Genomic DNA, 21,918 nt, shown 5'->3' on the forward strand with positions numbered 1-21,918 from the left:
GCGGCGGCGGCTGCACGGCTTGCCGCTCTTGCCCTCGCTCGTCCTGTCGTCGCCGCTCGTTCTCGCCGTCCGCTGCCGGCCAAAGGGGAAGAAGGGGAGAGAAAGAGAGAGAAGGGAGAGAGGGAGGAGGAAGAAGGAAGAGGACTGACATGTGGGCCCCACATGTCAGTGGGCCCACATTTCTTTTGTGTGAATGACTAATGGGTCCCACACATATTTTTTAATTATAATGCCACCTAAGTGCCACGTCAACGCCACGTGGAACGAAGACTCGTTCAATATTGCCACGTAGGCGCCACGTCAGCAAAACCGCCCTCCAAAACTGCTGAGGGAGTTAAATTGCACCGGTTTTAGGAGATTGAGGGTCGAGATATTCGGTTTTATGGTTTAGGGTCATGGATTAGATTTCGATCAGTTGAGGGTCACGAAGTGAACTTATTCCATAATTTGAGCCTGAAATGGACTGGACTGTAGCTGAGGCCCATTTGTGTTGGCCCATAAGTGGTTCGGCCGCCGGTCGTAACGTTCGTCCGTGTACAGAGCCTCGCTTCGGTTACAAATTTTTCGTGCGGACGGAAACTATTCAGACTTTTCTGAGCATACGATCGATTCGCACGTTTCACATGACTGCATGAATCACTCTCCGTTACCGACTCCATTACAATCAGCAGCGATGTGATACAGTGATAGTACTGGATGCATTCTTGCTGTTTTCGTCGGTTGCTTGTACAGCTGTACTGAAGAGACGACGTTCATATCAAATGGTACGTGGAAATCTGAGAAGATACCCAAAGCCCAAATTAAATCCGCGTTTAATGATACGGAATCCTCCACGCTCTGTTCCGTTCGCTCCCAGGTGAAGTCCACACCACACGTACACGTACACGTACACGTACATGCAAATGCAACGCAAGCGCTCGTACGTACAAACTGGGATTGAACAAGTCAAGGGAAACGCGAGCGCTCTTGTCAGGAAAGCGAAAGGCGCGAGCGCAAGTGGGGGAGGAATCGGGAGCGTATCCGCGGCACAGGAAAACGCCACTTTCGTGGTGATCGGCAGCGGATACTCCGAGCAAAATCTCTCGTCTCCTCTCCTCGCGCTCGATCATGTCAAAACCATCGCTGCCCTGGAAAGCGACGCGGCGATCGAACGCGATATCATATCGAATCATCTCCACTTCTCGATCTTCTTCAGTTGGCCGTGCCAGGCGTCACCGGATCCGCGCCTTCAGATTTGGGTGACTCCGCGAACCACTTCGCGTTCCATGTGTGTGTGTTTTAAGTGTTTTGCCTGCCTTACTACTCGCTGAGTCGCTGATGATATGATAAGGAAAGTTGCTGGCTGCATCGCCAAGATTTGGCTGGGGAAAGTTGGTAGCAACCGAGAAATCGTCCGATCAGGAGGATTTCTTGGTTGGTGTGGCAACCCCATCCGATCCGAGGATTTGAAGCCTGATTATATTCTAATCTTGTACAGGCGATGCTTATCAGTTACTAGCTGATTATATTCTAATCTTGTACAGGCGATGCTTATCAGTTACTAGCAGTTTGTGTATGTGGCTATAGAATTCAGATATCTGCCAGCCTGGCCCTGAACATTACCAGCTAATCTTTGATTTGTTCTCTGATGCATGGATGATGGCTGTGTGTGCAGTATTACCATGCAAACATGCGACTTCACATAAGTTTGATGAAACGATGTGTGACAGACTGACAGTGTGAGTGTCAAGAAATGACTGTGATTGTAGCAATATATGTGTTGATGTACAGCAACAAATCTGATGCAGCAAACTGGCAGGTCACACATGGAGAAGAATTTTCTTTTGCTTTACCAAATCGCCTAAAACGATCCGTATCTTTCAGTCTTTCAGGTCATCCAACAAGAGGACAACACAATTAACTAAAAACTAAAGAAAAAAAGGATTTGAAAAAGGGGATAGGGAGCAAAAGAAAATGGTGGACCATCTTTCTTGCTCTAGAATACAAAAAGAGTACTACTGATGTTGCCGGGGGCCTATTCTTTGTGGAGTCAATTCCTGGCAAGATTTGCAGCAAATCTGCCCGGGATCTTGCTTTCCATGAGGCAGGATTTTCTTTAGTCATCACACCTGTTTTCCCCATCAGCTTTTCTTCTTTCTTCATATCTCCAAGAATCCTTTCACATGCTTATGTATATATATAAGCTCAACCACACCCAAACACCCTTGTAAAGCAAAGCCTTTCATGCCAAGCACACACCCCATCTGCATCTTCTCTTCTACCATTCTTGCTTTCTCCTTGTAGTCTCTTCCTTCTGTTCTTTCAGAGAAGAGAAAAACATCTGTGCTAGCTTTGCCTTCTTCCATGGCAGTGGCTATAGAAGCTCCGTTCCATGTCCTGGCTGTGGATGACAGCCTCCCTGACAGGAAGCTCATCGAGAGGCTACTCAAGACCTCTTCTTTCCAAGGTATTACAAGATTTTTCTTTTGTGCTTGCAGACTCTTTTCTTCTCTCAGTTGCTGTATGAATTGGCACCTGATGGTAGGTTTGGCTTTTGTTTGTGTAGTTACCACTGTTGATTCCGGGAGCAAGGCTCTGGAGTTCTTGGGGCTCCATGATCATGAGGACAGCCCTATTTCAGCTCAATCAGATCAGCAGGTAAGAAGATGATTGGTAACTTAGGTGCTAATAATCATGAAAAAAAAATGTGTTCCAGTTCTGAACAAGAGTTTCTGAATTGCTCTTTTATGGATAAACAGGAGGTTGCAGTGAACCTGATCATCACAGACTACTGCATGCCTGGCATGACAGGATATGATCTTCTCAAGAAGATCAAGGTAATTACCATCTCTGTTCTATTTGATTGTACCAACCATTTGATTTGATCTACTCAAGATGACAGTGACGTCAGTTCCTGAATACAGTTTTTTCCCCTTTGGTTTGTTCAATCAGGAATCGTCTTATTTAAGGGACATCCCAGTTGTGATCATGTCATCGGATAACATTCCTTCAAGGATCAATAGGTGAGCACTCTTATGGATCTACAATATTATTTCGACCATCTGTTACAATACAAGCATCTTACGCTATTTGGATGAACAGACCAAAGTCAGATGTGCAGATAATTTAGTAAAAACTTAAGCACAAAAAAGCAGAACATCTTTGTATGCATATAGAGAAAAAAGGTAGTGGAAACCTTATCATTTGTGAAAAATAATCAAATATAGAACCAAGCTGGTTTAAGGCTAAACTTGATATGGAGATCTCTCCGAATCCTTAATTGATTTGGAGTCACATGTAGTATAATTAAGGAACAAGCCCCACACAGCTCACGTCGTCTTAATATTCTATCTCGACAGTTTTGGTGTAAAATCAATAATGAAGATATGGAGCGATACGCAAATCAATCTTGTCGATCTTCCATGATGTGGTGTCTAATAAAATGGTCTTTAGTTGCAGACAACTAACTAGCACCACATGTCTTTGTCACAATATATTCTATTATATATGCACAACAAATGGAGCAACAAGAGGGCACTCTAAAAGTGAAGTAAAAAAAATATCCTCCAGATATCATAAGATATGAATAAAAAAAGAAATTTGTAATGGATAGTACATGGAAAATAATTCTGTGTTTAATTTCTGGATTGCATATCATGGTTTTTGATCTTAGAATAAACTCTGATACAGTTTTGATTTTGTTATCTGAATCAGATGCCTGGAGGAAGGAGCTGATGAATTTTTCCTCAAACCAGTTCGGCTCTCCGACATGAGCAAGCTGAAGCCCCACATACTGAAAAGCAGATGCAAGGAGCACTACCAGCAGGAACAACACCTGCAAAGCAACAGCGAAAGCAACAACAGCAGTAACCCCACAAGCGAGAACAGCAGCAGCAGCACTAGCAGCAACAGCCACAAGAGAAAGGCAGTCGATGAAGAAATTTTGCCCCACACAATAAGACCAAGGCATAGTTGATTTAGCATGACTGGTCATTTGACACTGATTTTTTTTTCTTGCTTCTGTCTGATCGGTTTTTGACATACTGATTTGTAAAAGGGATACTAACATCTAGTTTACAAAATAGAATGGAATCCGTTAACGGATACTGCTTGAATTCGAATGGGTGATTCTCAGTTCATCACATTGTGATTTTAAGCCAGTTAAGCCTTCAAATTCCCGCTGAGATTAAGGGCCACTGAAAACATCTTGTGCCATATTTGTCACTACCGAACAACTTTAATGGGCAAGTTTCCCAACTGCATTCAGGTAAAGTTCCCAACTTTAATGGGCAAGTTTCCCAACTACATTCAGGTAAATTTCCCAACTTTCATGGGCAACAGGGCAAGTTTCCCAACTACATTCAGGTAAATCACGCAAAGAGGAGTCACATAGATGATAGATCAACAACTAGTAGCTAATAACTTACTACAACCTTCATCCATAGGAACACATGGATCCCTCAGAAGACACATCGGTATGCCACACGCTTCCCAGTAAGTTCGCCGTCATATGTAACTTTAACCACGGTTCCCTTGTCAAAGCCATAGTAGCGAGCAACAGCATCAGTCTCTAGCATGCGTGGCAACTGAAAGATACAAGCACCATTTCAGCGAAGTGATGTAGAGGTATTTCAGGACAGTAATTTTAGTGTTAAGAATGCCATATATTAATGACCGAAGGGAGTAAAATGGTAGTGAAAACAAAAGTGATTTGGCTTTGAGGCGCAACAAGATTCCATCTATCAAAACAAAGAAAATTATCCATTTCTCATAATGAATATAAAGAGGATCACTGGTATGTTTACCACATAACAAGGATACTGCAATAACAAATATGATGCAGATCAACATGTGACTATGCAAATAATGTAGAGGATCACCATTTATCGTAAAATATGGCATATTTTGTATATGGTAAATTTAATACACTCAAGGGTACTTCTACTGTACTTGGATCTATTTGCCCTTTGGGCTTACCATACAACTTACTATTCACATTAGCAGCCATATTTTACAACAAATGTAGTTTCACAAAAGCATCACATTATTTGATTACTGACATAAAAAATTGGTAACAGATTCTAAAGCACGGTTAGCAAATTATAGACAAGCATACCTGTGAGTCTTCCACATTGTATTCCTTGAGAAGCTTGGCCTTTTGATCTGCACTCAACACTTCATGCTTGGGTTTCAGGACATGCTTAGTAATGTTTACCAGTAAATCTGTGGCCTACCATTGGAAAAACACCTCAATTTATGTGTAAACCAGAGTATATTAACAAATTATAAGACAGTAAACAAAACGTATGCATGATTAAAGTCACGAAATATTAATCCGAACATAGCATTATTGGTTTAAGAGCATAACTTGCAGAAGCATGTATATGGATTAGATATATATAGCATTATTGCCAGAACTTTCCATTGGAAAAAAGGCCATAAAAACTAAACAAAAACAAACCTGGAATATGTCCACTTTAAATTTAAAGATCTCCTTGATAGCCTCTCTAGCTCTAGATAATATTTTGCTCTGCAGTATCAAAACAAGCCTGGACAAGTTCTCTTCTTTTGTTTGGAGATATATCTCTCGGATAGTTGCGATTTTGACAGGCTCTGGTGGACAGAATACAAGTTGTACCTGAGTAGTGATTGAGTTAGAGTTTATTTTAACCCCCTTACCAAAAGGTAACAAAAATACACACTCCAAGAAATAGCATTATGCATGGAAAAAGATATAGATATAAGCACTCTAACAGCAGGCGTGGAAGTATACCGATTATGTAAGCATTAAGTTTCAACAGTTACATAATAAATTGAACCCATTTAAAGATGGCACTATGCATGGACGATAAAACCACAAGAATACTAATTTGCTAAACCATAATAAAAACCCCTACCAGATGCAGGGTTTATCCCCTTTTTTGCCTATTTGCAAACTAACAAGTAGGAGTATATGATATCACTGGAACACAAAAAGGAAAATGTGCCATCGTAAAATACTTTTATCATACGCATTAGCAAACTTTTTTTCCTGAAAAGTATATTTCGCATTCCACAAAATAATTTAAACAACCACTGGATAGTACTATAACACAAATGAAAACACAACTTCATTATTATGTTACTCCCAAACATTTTCTAGAAGAACCAACATCCCTGAAGCAATGTGCAGTGTGTATACCTAGTTGTCCTAATTTTTCAATCAGACACTTTTCCCGTTATGTGTATATCCCAGACGAACGCTAATGAGTAAAAAGAAATCATGACCACAACAATAATTTAATAACTCCATAGGTCGCAACTTAAACATGAGCAGATGAGCAGATGGAAGAAATGATATCGCAAGAAATGATTGGGCGAGATATACCTTCTTGGAGGGGTCGGAGACGAGGGTGGTGGTGAAGGCGAGGCGTTCGATCCCGGGCTTCTCGGCCCACCATGCGCGGAACTCAGGGAGGGTGCGGGCGATCTCGGCCTCCGGAACGCTGTACCCGCGGTCGCGGAGCATCTCCATCGCCGTGCGGCGCGCCAGGAACAGGCGGTGGCTCTCCACGCTGCCGCGGTCGATCATCGACGCTATGCATTCGGGGACCTCATGCACGTCGACGTCGTCGACTTCCATCTCCGCCGCCATGGCGACGGCGGGAGGGGGAACGTCGCGCGCAGCAGCGGGGACGACGGAAGCAGGAGGAGGGGGAACGTCGCGCGCGGCGGGGGCGGAGACAGCGGCGGGAGGGGAAACGTCGCGTGCGGCGGAGGGAGGGGAAACGTCGCGGGCGGCGGGAGGAGGAGGGGAAACGTCGCGCGCGGCGGAGACGGCGGCGGGAGGGGAAACGTCGCGGGCGGCGGTGGTGCTCTCGGCGGATTCTATTGTCGTGAAGGATTGATGGGAGGGGGAGGAGTGACTCATCTTTTACCCTCTTTTTTACCCTCTTTTTATATGGTGACCTAATATTTTTCTGTCTAGCTAAGTTTTTGAAAATATTCTGATGAGATGAAATAGGGTTTAGAACGTGTTTATATTGTAAAAATATATTTGTTTTATCGAAATGTCTAATATACCCCGTAGAATTTTGGAATGTCCGATTTGCCCCTAAACGTTAATAATGAACGAAATCCGCGCTGGACTCTTTAAACCGAACAAAATGGGGTTTTAGAATGTGTTTATAGGAGAAAAGTCTAAATTACCCCTCTAGTTTGCATTTGTCCGATTTGCCCTTGAAGTCTAATGACAGACAAGACACGTCCCAAACTATTCAAAACCGAAGAGAACACAAGGTTTAGAGTGTGTATACACTACTCCATGTTTACCTTTCTTGACGGTTAATCTTCACCTATCACAACTTTGGATGAGCTATTCGAAGAAAAAACTGTCACTTTGATCTATAAAAAGATAATTATGGTAGATTATCGAATAAGAGATTTCCTAGATAACGCTCAACCGATTTGTTTATACAACAATAATTTAACTCCCAACCTTTGGTTAGTACAAACATTCATACTTCAACTTTTCTTTCTCTTGGTGAGTTTACCGACTTCGGCAGCAACACTACAATGGCTAAGACAAAGGATAAAATTTCGGGCAAGTTCGGGGGCTTGTGGGAAGGTTAAAAGTGATGGAGTTCTTGATATAGGAAGAACGAGGTAGCAGTTGACTGGCAGTGGGTAATAGTGAAGACGATGCAACAATGCAACGAGGATGTGGTGCCACCACCGGAGTCATGAGTAGGAGGCATGGGGTAGGCGGGATATGTAGCCGAGAAATCAAGTGGCTTGGTGATGTGGAAGCATCTCACTAGACTTAAAAGATAATGTAGAGACATCTCACTAGATTTGAAGAAGATAGAAACTTGCTTCTAGAAGGGAGTGGATACATAGAGGAAGGCAGGGTTAATGAGGCGACAGAGAGCAGTCAATGAGGGCTCGTCGACGCTAGTGGTAGCACCATCAAGGCAAGGACAACAACATGTCTCGTAATTTTCAAACCAAACAAAAGGGTTTGTAGAGATATCTCACTAGATTTGAAGAAGATAGAAACTTGCTTTGAGAAAGGAGTGGAAATACAGAGGAAGGCAGGGTTAATGAGCGCGACAGAAAACGGTCAATGAGGGCTTGTCGACGCTGGTGGCAGCACCGTCGAGGCAAGGACAACATGTCTCGCAATTTTCAAACCAAACAAAAAGGCAAAAACCGTGTACCTTAAGGAACTAAAAGGCGCAAAGATATAAGATTATCTATTTGCATCAGAACTTATTAATCGAAATCTGGGCTTTTTTTAAAAAAACAAAATACTCATATAGACATTCCCCTCTAATTTGCACTTGCCTGATTTGTCCCTAAACTCTGATAACGGAGAAAAACACACCCCCAAACTTTTCAAACCGAACGAAATAAGGTTTTATAATTATTTTTACACTACTGCTGGTCCACTCCCTTTTTCCGCTGTTAATCACCACTTATCACAATTCTAGGCGAGCTAAAAGCAGGTACTAGTAGATTATCATCGAATAAAAACTATCATTTTGGTTTATAAAAGCTAATTAGACTGGCCAAATCTTTAATTTCTTGAAGCGCATCAAATTTTTAATTCACGCACTTTATTTCTGCTGCAAAAGTGCCATTTCTCTTGATAAAACAGACCATTTAGTCTCATAATAGGCATGGATGTTCCCAAGTATAAAAGCCTCCAGCAACAAACGCGTCAGTTCAGTACTAAGCACTGATCCAAGAGGAGGAGCACTAAAACCCTTCTCCAGCAACAGACCACGTTCTACAAAGAATTTAACTCTTCATATCCGGTTGAGTAACGAGAAACCACCAGAATTGTAGTTTTGGCTATTGATTTAAGTATCCCCGACATGTCTTCAAACATGTCAACAATCAGCACAACCTTACTTTGCATGTTGGACCTCTGTTACTGGGAAGAGCTTCTCTAACTTTGCATTGGAAAGAACCTTGTTAGGGTCAAGCTCCATGCGTGCTTTGTTATATGCATCTACTGGGAAACGTTTCCTCAACCTAGCCTGGAGTTCAGTGAGTTCATCCTTATCCTTCGGAACCTAAAGAAAAATGAAGAAATGTTGATCAGTACAGTATGTGATATTGCAAACAAAGCGGACTGGACAGTGGTATCATGCATCATACTATGCATACAATGCAAGGGAGGTCATTCTCTCGAAATTAACATGTCTGATGTTAATTTCAACCATTTCTGCAGCAATGGACTGTACTAACAAACAATAAATAAAAGTAGCTGCCCAGATCTTGCATCAAGCAGTGAAAGTTCGCACCTCAATTTTGGCCCAGTGTTCATATGCAGAATAACCATCCCACAGATTTGTTTGCGTCTTACTTCTGTAATTAAAAAATTCCTCTGTAATTTCCTTCCTTTGTCGAGCATCCGACGTTGGGAGGTACATTATTATCCCAACCTGCACATTGATCACAATAAATCGGGTCACTAACACTAATGTTACAGACTACAAAGTGAAACTGAATAATGTTTTGTGACATTTCTTGAAGAAGTACTACTACATCAGTGTCACATGAAAAGTATCGATAAGAAAATCTCGAAAAAAGAATCACAGAAATTGCACGGTTCTCCTGGAACCAGTTAAATATCTATATACAGTCAGTTGCCTACCATGTATTCATTAAATATTGCTCGATTGTGGTTCTCCTGGAACCAGTTAAATATCTATATACAGTCAGTTGCATACCATGTATTCATTAAATATTGCTCGATTATGGTTTACATCTTAGAAATTCTGGAGGGGACATAACAAATGCTGCAGAACATGTGAACAGATCATCTACATTGAAGTTGAAGAAAATATTTTTTGTACATGTAAACATAGTACCATTGAAGCAAGAGAGAGCATCCTCTAAACTACATCATATGCAGAAACTAGCCAAATTCCAAGTGCAATCAATGTGGTAATTTCAAGCCCATGAGAGCAAATGTCCAAGGTTCTTTTTCTATTGTTTAAACAGAGATTCCTGTTTAAACATGTAATAATATATTATAAGAAAGACTACCTATATCTATATGTAGACAGATTTGCTGTCAGAAATGCAAATGATAGCTATTGTAGATTTGTAGGCAGAGTAACTATCTGTCATCTTGTATATCAATTGCCCAGTCCAACTGTTTAACCAAATTATCCAATATTCATTACAACAGGAAACAAATTAGCAGTAAAATATATAAACAACCAGAGGTGGATGGTGGCAACAAGGAATCCTTGTTAAATATAATGAAAAAGGTAATGTGCAGAGCAAATTACCCATGAAAATATGTCATCTTCTTGAGAGCTTGATGCTGGGCTCATGGGACTTCTGCTGCAGGCAGTCCAACGCTGCTCAATAGGTGCCGGTGCGGGTATATCTTCCTTCTCAATCAACTGCAGCAGCTCCTCTATATAATCCAGATCCTTCATATTAGGCTTTGCTAGGGTCCCTGCAGGGAAGCAGGTTTCAGAAACCCACTGCTGCCCACCACAATCAAAGCCTAATATTTCATCACTCCAGCCCATGCGATAGCCCTCTGACTTCTTCCAATATTCAGCTTCTGCTTTGTTAATTCTGATCACATGATCTTTGTCTAGAGGATCCAGGGCAAGCAACCGATCCCTCAATTCAGTGAATGAAAGCTGATCTACTTCTGGGTCATTACTTTCTGCTTTAGTTCTGAAAAGCATCTACAAGATGGCATTAGCTAGAAACTAATGGAATGCTATTGCTGAGTAAAGCTAGAATGTTTAGTGCAAAAGAAAAAAAAAAGAACCTTCGAGTAGATCTGCATAGTGCATACAGCTACAGTTTGAATGCAGTGCATATTGTTTTGAGGTAGTACCTATATTTCTTCAATGACTCACGATAAAGATCACGAATATGTTGTATAGCCTCATCCTTTCCATATTTTGAGGTAAACTTTGGAGTTCTCCACCTTGAAGGAGAATTGCATTGGACAACAACAACTGTATCGGTGTATGGAATCCATAAGTACTTAATATGTTTATTTTCAGAGAGCCATTTCCTGAGAAAGGAGGGGAGTGAAAGAAAGTCAGTTTTCTCCAGTAAATGATGATAAAATTGATAAGCAAACCAATTCCAGACATCCATTTAATGATCAGAATGAGATAACATTACTTGTGATTTTTCTTGACTTCATCTGCACTGGAAACGAAAGTGTGTTCAATAAGTTGGTGTCTTTCCACACATTGAAGAGTAACTTCTGCTACGACTCCAAGGCCACCAAGTCCACAGCGAGCAAGATAGAATAAATCAGGATCCTTCTCCCTTGACAACTCTATTGTCCCCTTGGCAGGGGTAACCAATTTCATGCTAATAACTTGTTCGTCAATTGGTGGCAATCTTGCACCAGTGCCATGGGCACCAACCTGCAATCAATCATGGAAAAATGATCATCGGAGGTAAGCTGTACAGAAATGCATATGGCCTGAACTGCATGTTAAGTCCCATCTATTTATTCTAGTTTGAGTAATACTCCCTCCGGTTTGAATTTTTTTCCTAGTCAAACTTCTTTAGGTTTGACCAAATTTATAGAAAAATTTAGTAACATCTACTACACCAAACAAGTTTCATTAAATGTAACATTGGATATATTTTTGATAATATGTTTATTTTGTGTTGAAAATATTGCTATATTTTTCTATTAACTTGGTCGAACTTAAAAAAGTTTCGACTGCGAAAAAGTCAAAGCTACTTATAATATGAAACGGAGGTAGTATACTTCTTTATCCCTCCCTACCTAATCCACAAACACATCTTGGGATCTTCCCTAATAAGCTTAAGCCAACTTTCATAGAAGGAAACAACATACAGTAGATCTTATTTCCATCATTTCAACAGTAAACTCAAGTGAATGTTTATAAGGTAGCCACTGTCATCCCATACATGAGAATTAACAGATGGAAGAACTATAACTGCGAAAGTTTTCAATATATAGGAATGCAATGCCATGTTAAGAACGAACAGTGAAGGCATTTCTAGCTTCCACAAATTACTATCAAATGCAGAAAAAATTACAACAAGATTGTAGAGCAGAGATAACCGTGACATTTTTCCGATTTGTTACTTTTTGTTGGATGACTATCGTCTAATCAGAAAGCCTCTCTATCTCACCAATTTATTTGGGAAAGCTCTATTGATGTCAATTGAAACAAATTGTACTACATTTCATTGAACATATCCAACAAATTTGCCAATTATACTTTTATACTGACTGGTAAAATCATTAATTTCTTACTATCAAGTCTCCAATAAATCACTCTAGATAGCTACATATTCTTTTCATTCCAGCAGAAGCTACAGAACTGACCTGAATGATGCCGCCGACCTGCTGCTCCCGAATGGACGCGAAGTTCTGCAGCGTGAGGCCATGCTCCCGGAGCGCGTCGACAAGCTCGGCGACGCGTATCCCGGCCTGCACGGTGACGGTCTTCTTCTTGGCGTCGACGTCGAGCAACTTGTCCATGAGCGCGAGGTTGACCATGCCGGCGCGTGAGAGCGCGAGGCCATTGGGGGACAGGCCCGAGCCGAGGGGCCTGAGCTTGCGGCGCTCGCCGTGGGCGGCGGCGAGCGCGTCGTGGAGGGCGGGGAGGGAGTCGGGCTGGAGGAGGACGCGGGTGTGGACCTCGTGGGTGGCGCTCCAGTTGGAGACGGCGTGGAGGTCGTCGGGGAGCGGCGCGTACTTGAAGGGGACGGCCTTCTTGTGGAGCGCGTCGGGGGGAAGCGGGAAGGAGTAGTAGGTGGCGGCGCCGCAGCCGACGAGGAGGAGCGCGTAGCCGGCGTACTTGCGGAGGTCGGCGTCGGAGGCCGGGAGCGGGGACGAGGCCGAGAGCGCCCTCACGAGGTGGAGGTGGTGGTGGGAGGAGGAGGCGCGGCGGAGGAGGTCGGCGAGGAGGAGGCGCCGCATCGTCGCTCGTCGGCGGCAGAACAGGGACGAAATGCAGCCACCGCCGCACCAGATCGAAATGGGGTTTTTCTTTTCTTTTTTTTCCTTTTCCTTTTTTCTTTTCAATTTTTTGGCCCGCACTTGGAATAAAGCCCATATAATGGCTGCAAGTTAGTGGGCCGTAACTCGCATTCCGTGGGCCCAAGGGCTGCCCGACTCCGCTGCCAAATCAAAACCCTAGCTTAGCTTTCCCCTTTGCTCGAGGTAGACGACGATGGCGCCCAAGAGGAAGCCGGACGACGACGACGTGGGGGAATCAACCGACGAGTTCGCAAATCCATTCGACGACACGATGGGGTTCGCCAAGCCGGTTTACCTCGTGGCGATGCGCGACGACGACCAGGCGGCCGTCTACTCCATTCTGAAGATCGATGCCGCCGCCGTTGCCGGTAACGATGAGCCGCCGCGCGTCCGCGCCGTCGCCGTGCTGACGACCGGCACCGAGCCTGGCATGTCCTTCGTCACGGCGCGTTCGAGGCACGGGTCGTGGATTGTCGGCGTCGGCGGTGGGCTAAGAGCCGGCACCATCATCTTCGACCCGGGCACATCGAGGACGTTCCAGGGCTCGCGGCTCGGCTACCCCAAGCACAAGCCCGTCCTGATCTCCCATGGCAGCAAGGTGTACGCCATCTCAGGCACCCCCAGGGTGAAGCCCTCCATGGACTGCGAGCCATGGTTCGAATCTCTCAGCTTCAAAGATGGTGTCCCCTCCAAGGAGTGCGGCCGTTGGGTCTCATGGCAATATGGCATCACCTGCCGCCACCACCCTTCTTCCCGTGTTTCTTGGACCCCTATGAATTTCGCAATCCACCTGAAATTTCAGTCTCATCCTATGCTGTCGTTGGCTCTCACATTTTGATTTCCCCGCAACCAGAACTAGTGGTAGGTACTTAAGCTTTTCATGTGGTGAACAAAATTCGGGAGAAGATCCATGACAAGAACCTGCCTTTTGTTGGTCAGGCTGTGCCCCTTGGCGGCAGCCTCTTCGCCGCCTGCCCCATATCCAACACTGCCTCAACCTCAACATCTGCCTCTGTGTTCCACATGTCCATCAAAGTCTCCTCGTCCATTCCCTCATTATCAATCCAAGAGTTCAAGGTGATGACATCAGAGGACAAGATTACCTTCCCGCTCTTCTGCCACATGGGAATGGGCAGCTTCTGTTGCATCAGGTTGGCGCCATCTCGTAGCCGGCATAGACGAAAAACCAACTGTCGTCGCTGGCGTAGCCCAAAAACCAGCTGCTTGAAGGAGTTCCATGTTATCTCGACTTCCTTTCGGATCGAGAACATTGAGGCTATCATGACTCACTGTCAGTCCCAACGATCTAAGGCTAAGGATCAGCTACTTGCACTACAAGTGAAGGAACAGATGCATTTGTGCGAATCCAAGGAAATACATGGTTTGCTGGGTTCTGGCATGCCTGTGGTTGCTGCCCTCTCCATGTAAGCACATGAGGAGTCTCCCTCTTGTTCTTATCTATTATACTCCCATTTAGTTTGTGATTTTATTCAAGTACACATCCGAATTCGCTGAAACAAGACAGATATGAATGTGCTTTGACTCGGTCCAATTTGAATCCAATCAGGGTTTTTTTTTTTTTTTTTGAGAAAGAGGGCGAAGCCCTCTCATTTCATTAACGAAATGAAAAGATCCTTGAATCCAATCAGTTACTGGTGACAAATTTCACAACAATGTGTTACTACATCAGCAAACAATTTGCTACTAGTATAAAGGTTAAGGTATCTTCACTGAAGGCCGAACTACTGAAAGTAATCACCTCATTCCAGTTCTGCCGGCTTCTTCACGTTGGTTGGGCTGTCGGACAGAACTAGACTACCAAACTCTGTCCATTCTGATTAGTGATTAATTGTGCTTCTGAGCCCATCCCATAAATCCACAATTGTGAGTTCATATTTAATATGGAACTTTCGCATTAACACAATAACACAGATTATACAACAGATGCAATGAACTTTCTGCATGATTCGTCTCCACATCTACAGAAAAAAAAAAAACAAAGAGTAGAGAGAGACGCACGATGTAATCACGGTTGAATTGGCGCCAATAAGATTATACGAATACATTGGCGCCAATACGATTATACGAATGATAATAGCCATACGAATGCATTGGCGCCAATCCGATTATACGAATGACAGCCTAGTTTTAGACTATTTCAAACTGAATAGTTAACAAGCTGGCATGATAATTTCCTGCCAAAAGTTGTAATTTCCTGTAGCCCCTGTTAGATAGGAGTATATTTATTTATACGGAGTACTACGCAATCACCTTTTCTGTTAGTTGAATCATTGACTTGGGGAGTCAAGCATATATATGTTCGCTAGAAGCATATGATCCTCCACATAACAAAGTTGTTCCTGCCTCTGTTCTGACCAGTGAGTTTTCTTCTCAGGGACAAGCATCATGCACACAGCAGTTGCCGATCTGAACATTCTGAAACCAAAGCAAGAACAGAGCTCACACATCGTGATGTCGCTGATGTAAACTCACACATACCGATCATGTTACTTTTCCCTCCAACCACTCCTTATTCAAATTTCTTCTATTTTAACCACCAACTACCCTCCTACTCTCGACCACACCTCATTTAATGAGGTGAGGGGGTATCTATGTCATTTTCCTTTACCACTAAATTCCCCACTCATTCTAGGATTATAATCTTTTTGAGATAAAGGGAGTATAGGACTATTTATCATTTGTTAATAAGTCGGGCTATTTTTCATCTTTCTTATCATGTTTAGCACCAAAATTGATTAGAAGTAGCAACATAACCATCGATTATTAGCACATCCAATACTCGAAGCAATAAGTTTTAGGGCACCTAGATGGCAAGTTTCCTAGCCTCCAAAATAAAGAAAAGGCTTGATTGCAATGAAAAGAATAAAAGATGTTTCGATATCTTTTTAAGGTAATATTCCTGTGCAAGAAAAACATCCTATAAAATGTAGAAACTGTGAGCGATGAAACAGGCGTGCATTAAGGTAACATGGCATTTTATATTTGCAGCTAAAAGGGTTCTTAAGGAACATATTCTGAAATAAAGGTGCCAATGGGACTTACTTATATGGACAAAATAGCGAAAGCAAAGGGAGAGAACCCATGGGATGAACAGGAAATCTTGAAGGCATGTTTCCATTGGTTGCAGACTGTAACCTCTAGCTTCACAGCCAACAAAGTTTCCTCTAGAGCCTCCAATGGTGAAGTGTTCTCTGTTTGATAGGTTCTCAAGTCTACATGTGCCTTGGTTGGAAAAAAATCGAGGTTCTTGGAACGAATCACGCTGTTGCTGTCAAGCGAGAAACTTAAGGAACAGAAGAGTCCATCCTCCAAGGAAAAGAAGCATGACCCTGCATCAACTTCATGTTCCATGTATTTCACCGGGAGCACAACGATGGATAGGCAAGGATCATGGATCTTGTCAGAAGTTGTGACATTGATGCGATAAGCATTGATGGGCCCATTATCCTTTGATAAGCCAAGGAACACAGAGCCATGTGGGGTGGCGCATCCGGTGAAAGGTAGCCTCTTGTCGTCAACCTTGTGCCACTTGATTGAGTTGGTGTATGCATATGTGCCCCATGGATGATTGAATGATACCAATATGTAGACATCGACCACCACATACGACATGGCGATTACAACCGGCAGCAAGGTGTAATCTACCGGGCGAAGCTTCTAAGGGAAGCAAGGTGGATGCGGTAGCTTAGTCCAGGAGCATCCCTCCAGGTGGTAGCCGCAGCGGCCAGCAGCAGCAGCGACGACTTTGGATTGGGAGAGATCGAGTAGCTCAAACCATGGCGGGAAATCGGGGTCTGCGATCCAGGAGGGGGACTTGGACATGGCATAAACCTTGTCACCCACTGCCATCAGGGCAGGGCACCATTTTGCTGAGTTGGGAGCCGGGCCATGGATGACCCTCTCCGTCCTCGTGTCGAAGATGATGGTGTCGCCGGGATCGCCCCCGATGCCGACGATCCACGCGCGGTGGATCGACCGCATGGAGGTGAAGCTCTTACCGCCGGCAGCGGTGGGCAGGCGGGTGATCCGGCGTAGGCGCTTCCGCTTCGCCTGCGGTGGAGATTCAGTGGCGGTGGCAGTGGCGGTGACGCCTACATTGTATACGGAGTAGGGCTTGGAATACCTGGACCAATCCCAGTGGCACGCCACAAGGTAGACAGACCGACCACGTCCTTCATCCAACTCATCGCCGACGATCCCCGGCTGGTTGAGATCCTCTGTTGTTTCTTGCATCGGCTGATCGCAATCCGCTTGATCCTCGTCCGAATCACCGCCGACGATCCCCAGATGCCCTGACTCAAACTGATCAGCGTCTTCCGTTTCTTCCAGCTCTGGTTCTGTAATGGATAGCTTGGGCTTGTCACAGGAAGCCTTGCCCCTTGCTCCATGACGGTATCTCGTCTTCCGCTTTACGCTGTCCATCGCTGGTCTCTGCTGCCGCCAAGAGGCCGCAGGAGGAAGAGATGGTGGCGGCGGCTGCGGACCTGCGGCTGCTTAGGAGTTAGGATAGAGTAGGCCCACCAAACACCGAAAAGAAAAAAAGCCCAACCAAAACAAAAACGGTTGGCCTTGTCTGATTATACTTCTGTTTCTCAGCCATCTCACAATTGTGAGTTCATAATTTTTTTCATATTTTGACATTAATAACACAAGAATACACGGTCATAGTGGATATACACGGAACTTCTCTATATGCTTCCGTCTACATATAAAAGAAAAGAGCAAAGCGACTCTAATCACGGCTTAATTGGTAGCAATACAGATGGATATTAGCTCCTGAATATGCAATGATTCCTATGTTTGACTTCTTCAATGTTCGTATGGTTGAACACTGAAGAATTAACAAACTTGTATGATAACCAGAAGGTTATAGTTGTTAAGAAACCAGTTTATTTTGCTGATCAGCACATAAGCAGATAAACACAGAGCTGTGAAACACAGAAAATATGAGCGAGTGGAAGCTTTATTTCTTCTAGATTTAAGTACAAGCTACAAGAGGAGAAGCGGGAGACCAAAGATTGCTTATCCTCGCCTTGGACCTTTTGGGCCCTATTTATAGGTGGAGGAGGGTGGAGGCTTACGTCGTAAGCCTTGGACCTTTTGGGCCCTATTTATAGGCGGAGGAGGGTGGAGGCTTACGTCGTAAGCCTTGGACCTTCTGGCTTGCGTCGTAAGCCGGCTTATGCCGTAAGCTGGCTTGCGCCGTAATTGGCTTTCTCTGTAAGCTGGCTTCTGGCGTAAGCTTTCTTCTGTAGTAAGCTTCCCACTCATAATTTAATTTGTCTATAATAAGATAGGTTTCATAACAGTAGTGATAAATTTCTATAGAAAGTACGTACTCCCTCCATTCCAAAAAGGCACAACCACTATTAAACCAAAGACCAAAAAATAATTAATATCTCATCGTTGCCATGAAGCATCCCAATTAATACAATACATGCAATCAATAGAATTAAAAATCTTGTGAGTATATGATTTTTTTTGAACGACTCGCACGAGACGGTGCGAAGTTCTATTGATAGAGCAGGAAAAAATTACAAGATTAAAACCCTGGAGGGTCATAACCAGAAAAAAGGAAAAAATATACCACCACCCACACACCGATAGCGCCAACACACAAGACCGGGAGAAGGCTAACACCGGACCGGCCGCCGCTAAGTGTGACCGACCGCCGCTAGACCGACAAAGAAACACATATGAGATCGCCCAAAAGAACACCCTCACAACCAACGCAAAGCCAACTCCTAGAGCGTGCTTGCTCCAATCGATCGAGAGGCTTCGGCTAGGGGATGCCAAAACAACGTCTTCAAGAAGAGAAGCGACGGAAAACCGCCGCCGTCGTCCGTCGGGGCTCAAAGGAGCCAAGACTGGGCTTTCACCCGGCAACCACCCTTGAGGGATGAGACAACACGACAACGCCCTCAGGAGAGGGAATTAACCATCGTTGTTGGTCTGGCCAACGCCAGGCTGGGTTTTCACCCGCTGCTCACCACTCGCGAATCCACGGCTGACGCACCGATGCTCCACCACCACTCAACCTCTGCCAACATGTGGGACCATTGCATCGGCGCCCCCCGCCGGCCAGCCTTCGTGCGCCGAAGACCGCGCCACATCCACCGGCAAATCCTCCTCACACAGTGATGGTACATGGTGATGATGATTGGTAATGAATGTTTTTCTTCTATTCTACAGCACTAGGCACTTGGCCACCATAATCCACAGCCGACAGTCAGCCTTACCACCATGCGGGTATGAAGTAACTAGTTGAGATCGTGAGATCTAAGGAGTTGCTGGAGGTTGGAGGTCACGAATGAGAGACATCCAGACATCCAAGCGACTGAATTCAAGCTTGGGGAGGGCTGCTTTGACTTTCGATGGAGATCAATGATGGGGAAAGGCGGACCTTAGCAACGAGCTTGATGTGGTCGGTGAGGGCTGTGGTAAGGAGGGATCCAGAAAGCAGAAAGGGAAGATACTGCTTGATGATGCAGGTGTTGGGTTCTATAATATTTGTTTATTTATTTTGCTTGACTTTAATACTTTCTCCGTTTCACAATGTAAGTCATTCTAGCATCAATTTGAATATGGAAAATGCTAGAGTGACTTACATTGTGAAATGGAGAGAGTACCATGTAAGAAGAAACCATCGTCAAAACTGCTCACGGAAGCAAATTGAACCGGTATTTATAGTTGTGGGAGTTCTTGTACATGGTTTTGGGGTTGAGGAAATGAAATCAATCTCGGGCTATAGTTGAGGGAGGCAAGTCTGACTTTTCTCTTGCGTGTAATAGCAAGCACTTTGGAGATTGGACTCGGCTTTTCGCAAATAGGCCAAGGGAGAGAGAGGAGACGAGGTTGTATCATGCACAACCCACTTAGGCCCTGTTTAGTTGGGGAAAAGAAAATTTTTTGGTGTCATATTGGACGTTTGACCGGATGTCGGAAGGGGTTTTTGGACACGAATGAGAAAACTAATTTCATAACTCGTCTGGAAACCGCGAGACGAATCTTTTGAGCCTAATTAATCTGTCATTAACACATGCGGGTTACTGTAGCACTTATGGCTAATCATGGACTAATTATGCTCAAAAGATCCGTCTCGCGATTTTCTCCCTAACTGTGTAATTAGTTTTTGTTTTTATCTATATTTGATGCTCCATACATATGTCAAAGATTTGATGTGATATTTTGGGAAAAAAAATTTGTGAACTAAACTGGGCCTAAAGCGCAGCCCACCTACATTAGGCATCCGCCGCCGCCTTCACATAGACTTTTAGTAGTAGTACCATTTTCATCGAGCCTCACAATCACAAAGAAAGGGGAAAAAAATCCCACGGAGATTCGGAACCCTAAGGGTGTGTTTGGATAATGGGAAATGAGGGGTGGGATTGGGATTGGGAAATGAATGAAGGGTTAGGATTAAATGGATGAGGGAGAATGAATGGTTAAGATTTAAAGAGGGGTGGGAAATCATTTCCCTTAGACATTTGCCAAACACTGCCTAAGTCGCCGTCGCCGCCGCCGCCACCGCCAGTCCACCACCACCTCCTCCTCCTGCCTCTCGGCGGCAGGCCGGCAGCAGAGACCTTTGGGATGGGCAGCGAAAAGAGGAAGACGCGGGACCGTCATGGAGCAAGGGGCAAGGCTTGCTATGGCAAGCCCAAGCCATCCACTGCAGATCCGGAGCTGGAAGAAAGGGAAGACCCCGATCAGATTCAGTCGGGGCATCTGGGGATCGTCGGCGGTGATTCGGATGAAACAACAGAGAATCTCACCCATACAGGGATCGCCGGCGATCAGGGACGGGGTCGGTCCGCGTACCTTGTGGCGTGCCACTGGGATTGGTCCAGGTATTCCAAGCCCTACGCCGTTTACAATGTGGGCGTCACCGCCACTTCATCCCCACCGCAGCCGAAGAGGAAGCGCCTGCGCCGGATCACCCGCCTGCCCATCGCCGCCGGCGGTAAGAGCTTCACCTCCGTGCGGTCAATCCACCGCGCGTGGATCGTTGGCGTCGGGGGCGATCCCGGAGACACCGTCATCTTCGACACCAGGACGGAGAAGGTCATCCATGGGCCGGTTCTCAACTCCGCAAAATGGTGCCCTGCCCTGATGGCAGTGGGCGACAAGGTTTATGCCATGTCCAAGTCCCCCTCCTGGGTTGCAGACCCCGATTTCCCGCCCTAGTTCAAGGTACTCGATCTCTCCAAATCCAAAGTCGTCACTCTTGCTGATGGCCGCTCCCACCTGGAGGGATGCTCCTGGATTGAGCTGCCGCATCCACCTTGCTTCCCTTGGAAGCTTCGGCCGGTAGACTACACCTTGCTGCCGGTTGTAATTGCCGTGTCCTATGTGGTGGTCGACAGCTACATATTGGTATCATTCAATCAGCCATGGGGCACGTATGCATTTGACACCAACTCACTCAAGTGGCACAAAGTTGCTGACAAGAGGCTACCTTTCACTGGCTGTGCCTCCCCACACGGATCTGTATTCCTTGGCTTATCAAAGGACAATGGGCCCATCAAAGCTTATCGTATCAATGTCACAACTTCTGACAAGGACCATGATCCTTGCTTATCCATCACTGTGCTCCCGGTGAAATACATGGAACATGAAATTGATGCAGGGTCATGCTTCTTTTCCTTGGAGAACGGACTCTTCTGTTCTTTTTAAGTTTCTCGCTTGACAGCAGCAGCGTGATTCATCCCAAGAACCTCGAAATTTTTCCAACCAAGGCAAACGTAGACCTGAGAACCTATCAAACAGAGAACACTTCACAATTGGAGGCTACAGAGGAAACATTGCTAGCTGTGAAGCCAGAGGTTACAGTATGCAGCCAATGGGAACAGGCCTTCAAGATTTCCTCTTCATCCCATGGATTCTCTCCCTTTGCATTCTCTCTTTTGTCCATATAA

General features: G+C 44.7%; 3 protein-coding genes and 3 pseudogenes across 3 annotated transcripts; 3 read left to right on the top strand and 3 right to left on the bottom strand.

Annotated features, from left to right (window-relative positions):
• Positions 1 to 2,128: 2,128 nt before the first annotated feature.
• On the top strand, positions 2,129 to 4,100 carry LOC127757547 (two-component response regulator ORR9-like). Its single transcript, XM_052283083.1, has 5 exons — positions 2,129 to 2,446; positions 2,546 to 2,637; positions 2,739 to 2,816; positions 2,932 to 3,002; positions 3,694 to 4,100. The coding sequence occupies exons 1-5, from the start codon at positions 2,344 to 2,346 to the stop codon at positions 3,953 to 3,955; spliced, it is 606 nt and encodes a 201-aa protein (XP_052139043.1). The 5' UTR covers positions 2,129 to 2,343; the 3' UTR covers positions 3,956 to 4,100.
• Positions 4,101 to 4,212: 112 nt separating this feature from the next.
• LOC127757546 (DNA-directed RNA polymerase V subunit 5A-like) lies at positions 4,213 to 6,889 on the bottom strand. The gene is made up of 4 exons (XM_052283082.1): positions 6,347 to 6,889; positions 5,441 to 5,617; positions 5,096 to 5,209; positions 4,213 to 4,565 (listed from the first exon to the last, which is right to left on the bottom strand). The coding sequence occupies exons 1-4, from the start codon at positions 6,887 to 6,889 to the stop codon at positions 4,440 to 4,442; spliced, it is 960 nt and encodes a 319-aa protein (XP_052139042.1). The 3' UTR covers positions 4,213 to 4,439.
• A 1,670-nt stretch (positions 6,890 to 8,559) lies between these two features.
• Positions 8,560 to 12,983, bottom strand: LOC127758059 (L-galactono-1,4-lactone dehydrogenase 2, mitochondrial-like). Its single transcript, XM_052283680.1, has 6 exons — positions 12,323 to 12,983; positions 11,131 to 11,381; positions 10,835 to 11,017; positions 10,266 to 10,668; positions 9,270 to 9,410; positions 8,560 to 9,038 (listed from the first exon to the last, which is right to left on the bottom strand). The coding sequence occupies exons 1-6, from the start codon at positions 12,917 to 12,919 to the stop codon at positions 8,871 to 8,873; spliced, it is 1,743 nt and encodes a 580-aa protein (XP_052139640.1). The 5' UTR covers positions 12,920 to 12,983; the 3' UTR covers positions 8,560 to 8,870.
• Positions 12,984 to 13,136: 153 nt separating this feature from the next.
• LOC127758061 (uncharacterized) lies at positions 13,137 to 14,519 on the top strand (annotated as a pseudogene).
• A 1,523-nt stretch (positions 14,520 to 16,042) lies between these two features.
• LOC127756787 (uncharacterized) lies at positions 16,043 to 17,326 on the bottom strand (annotated as a pseudogene).
• A 3,267-nt stretch (positions 17,327 to 20,593) lies between these two features.
• Positions 20,594 to 21,918, top strand: LOC127757344 (uncharacterized; annotated as a pseudogene).

This window comes from Oryza glaberrima, chromosome 12 (assembly GCF_000147395.1).
Source record: "Oryza glaberrima chromosome 12, OglaRS2, whole genome shotgun sequence".
NCBI classification, from domain to species: domain Eukaryota; kingdom Viridiplantae; phylum Streptophyta; class Magnoliopsida; order Poales; family Poaceae; genus Oryza; species Oryza glaberrima.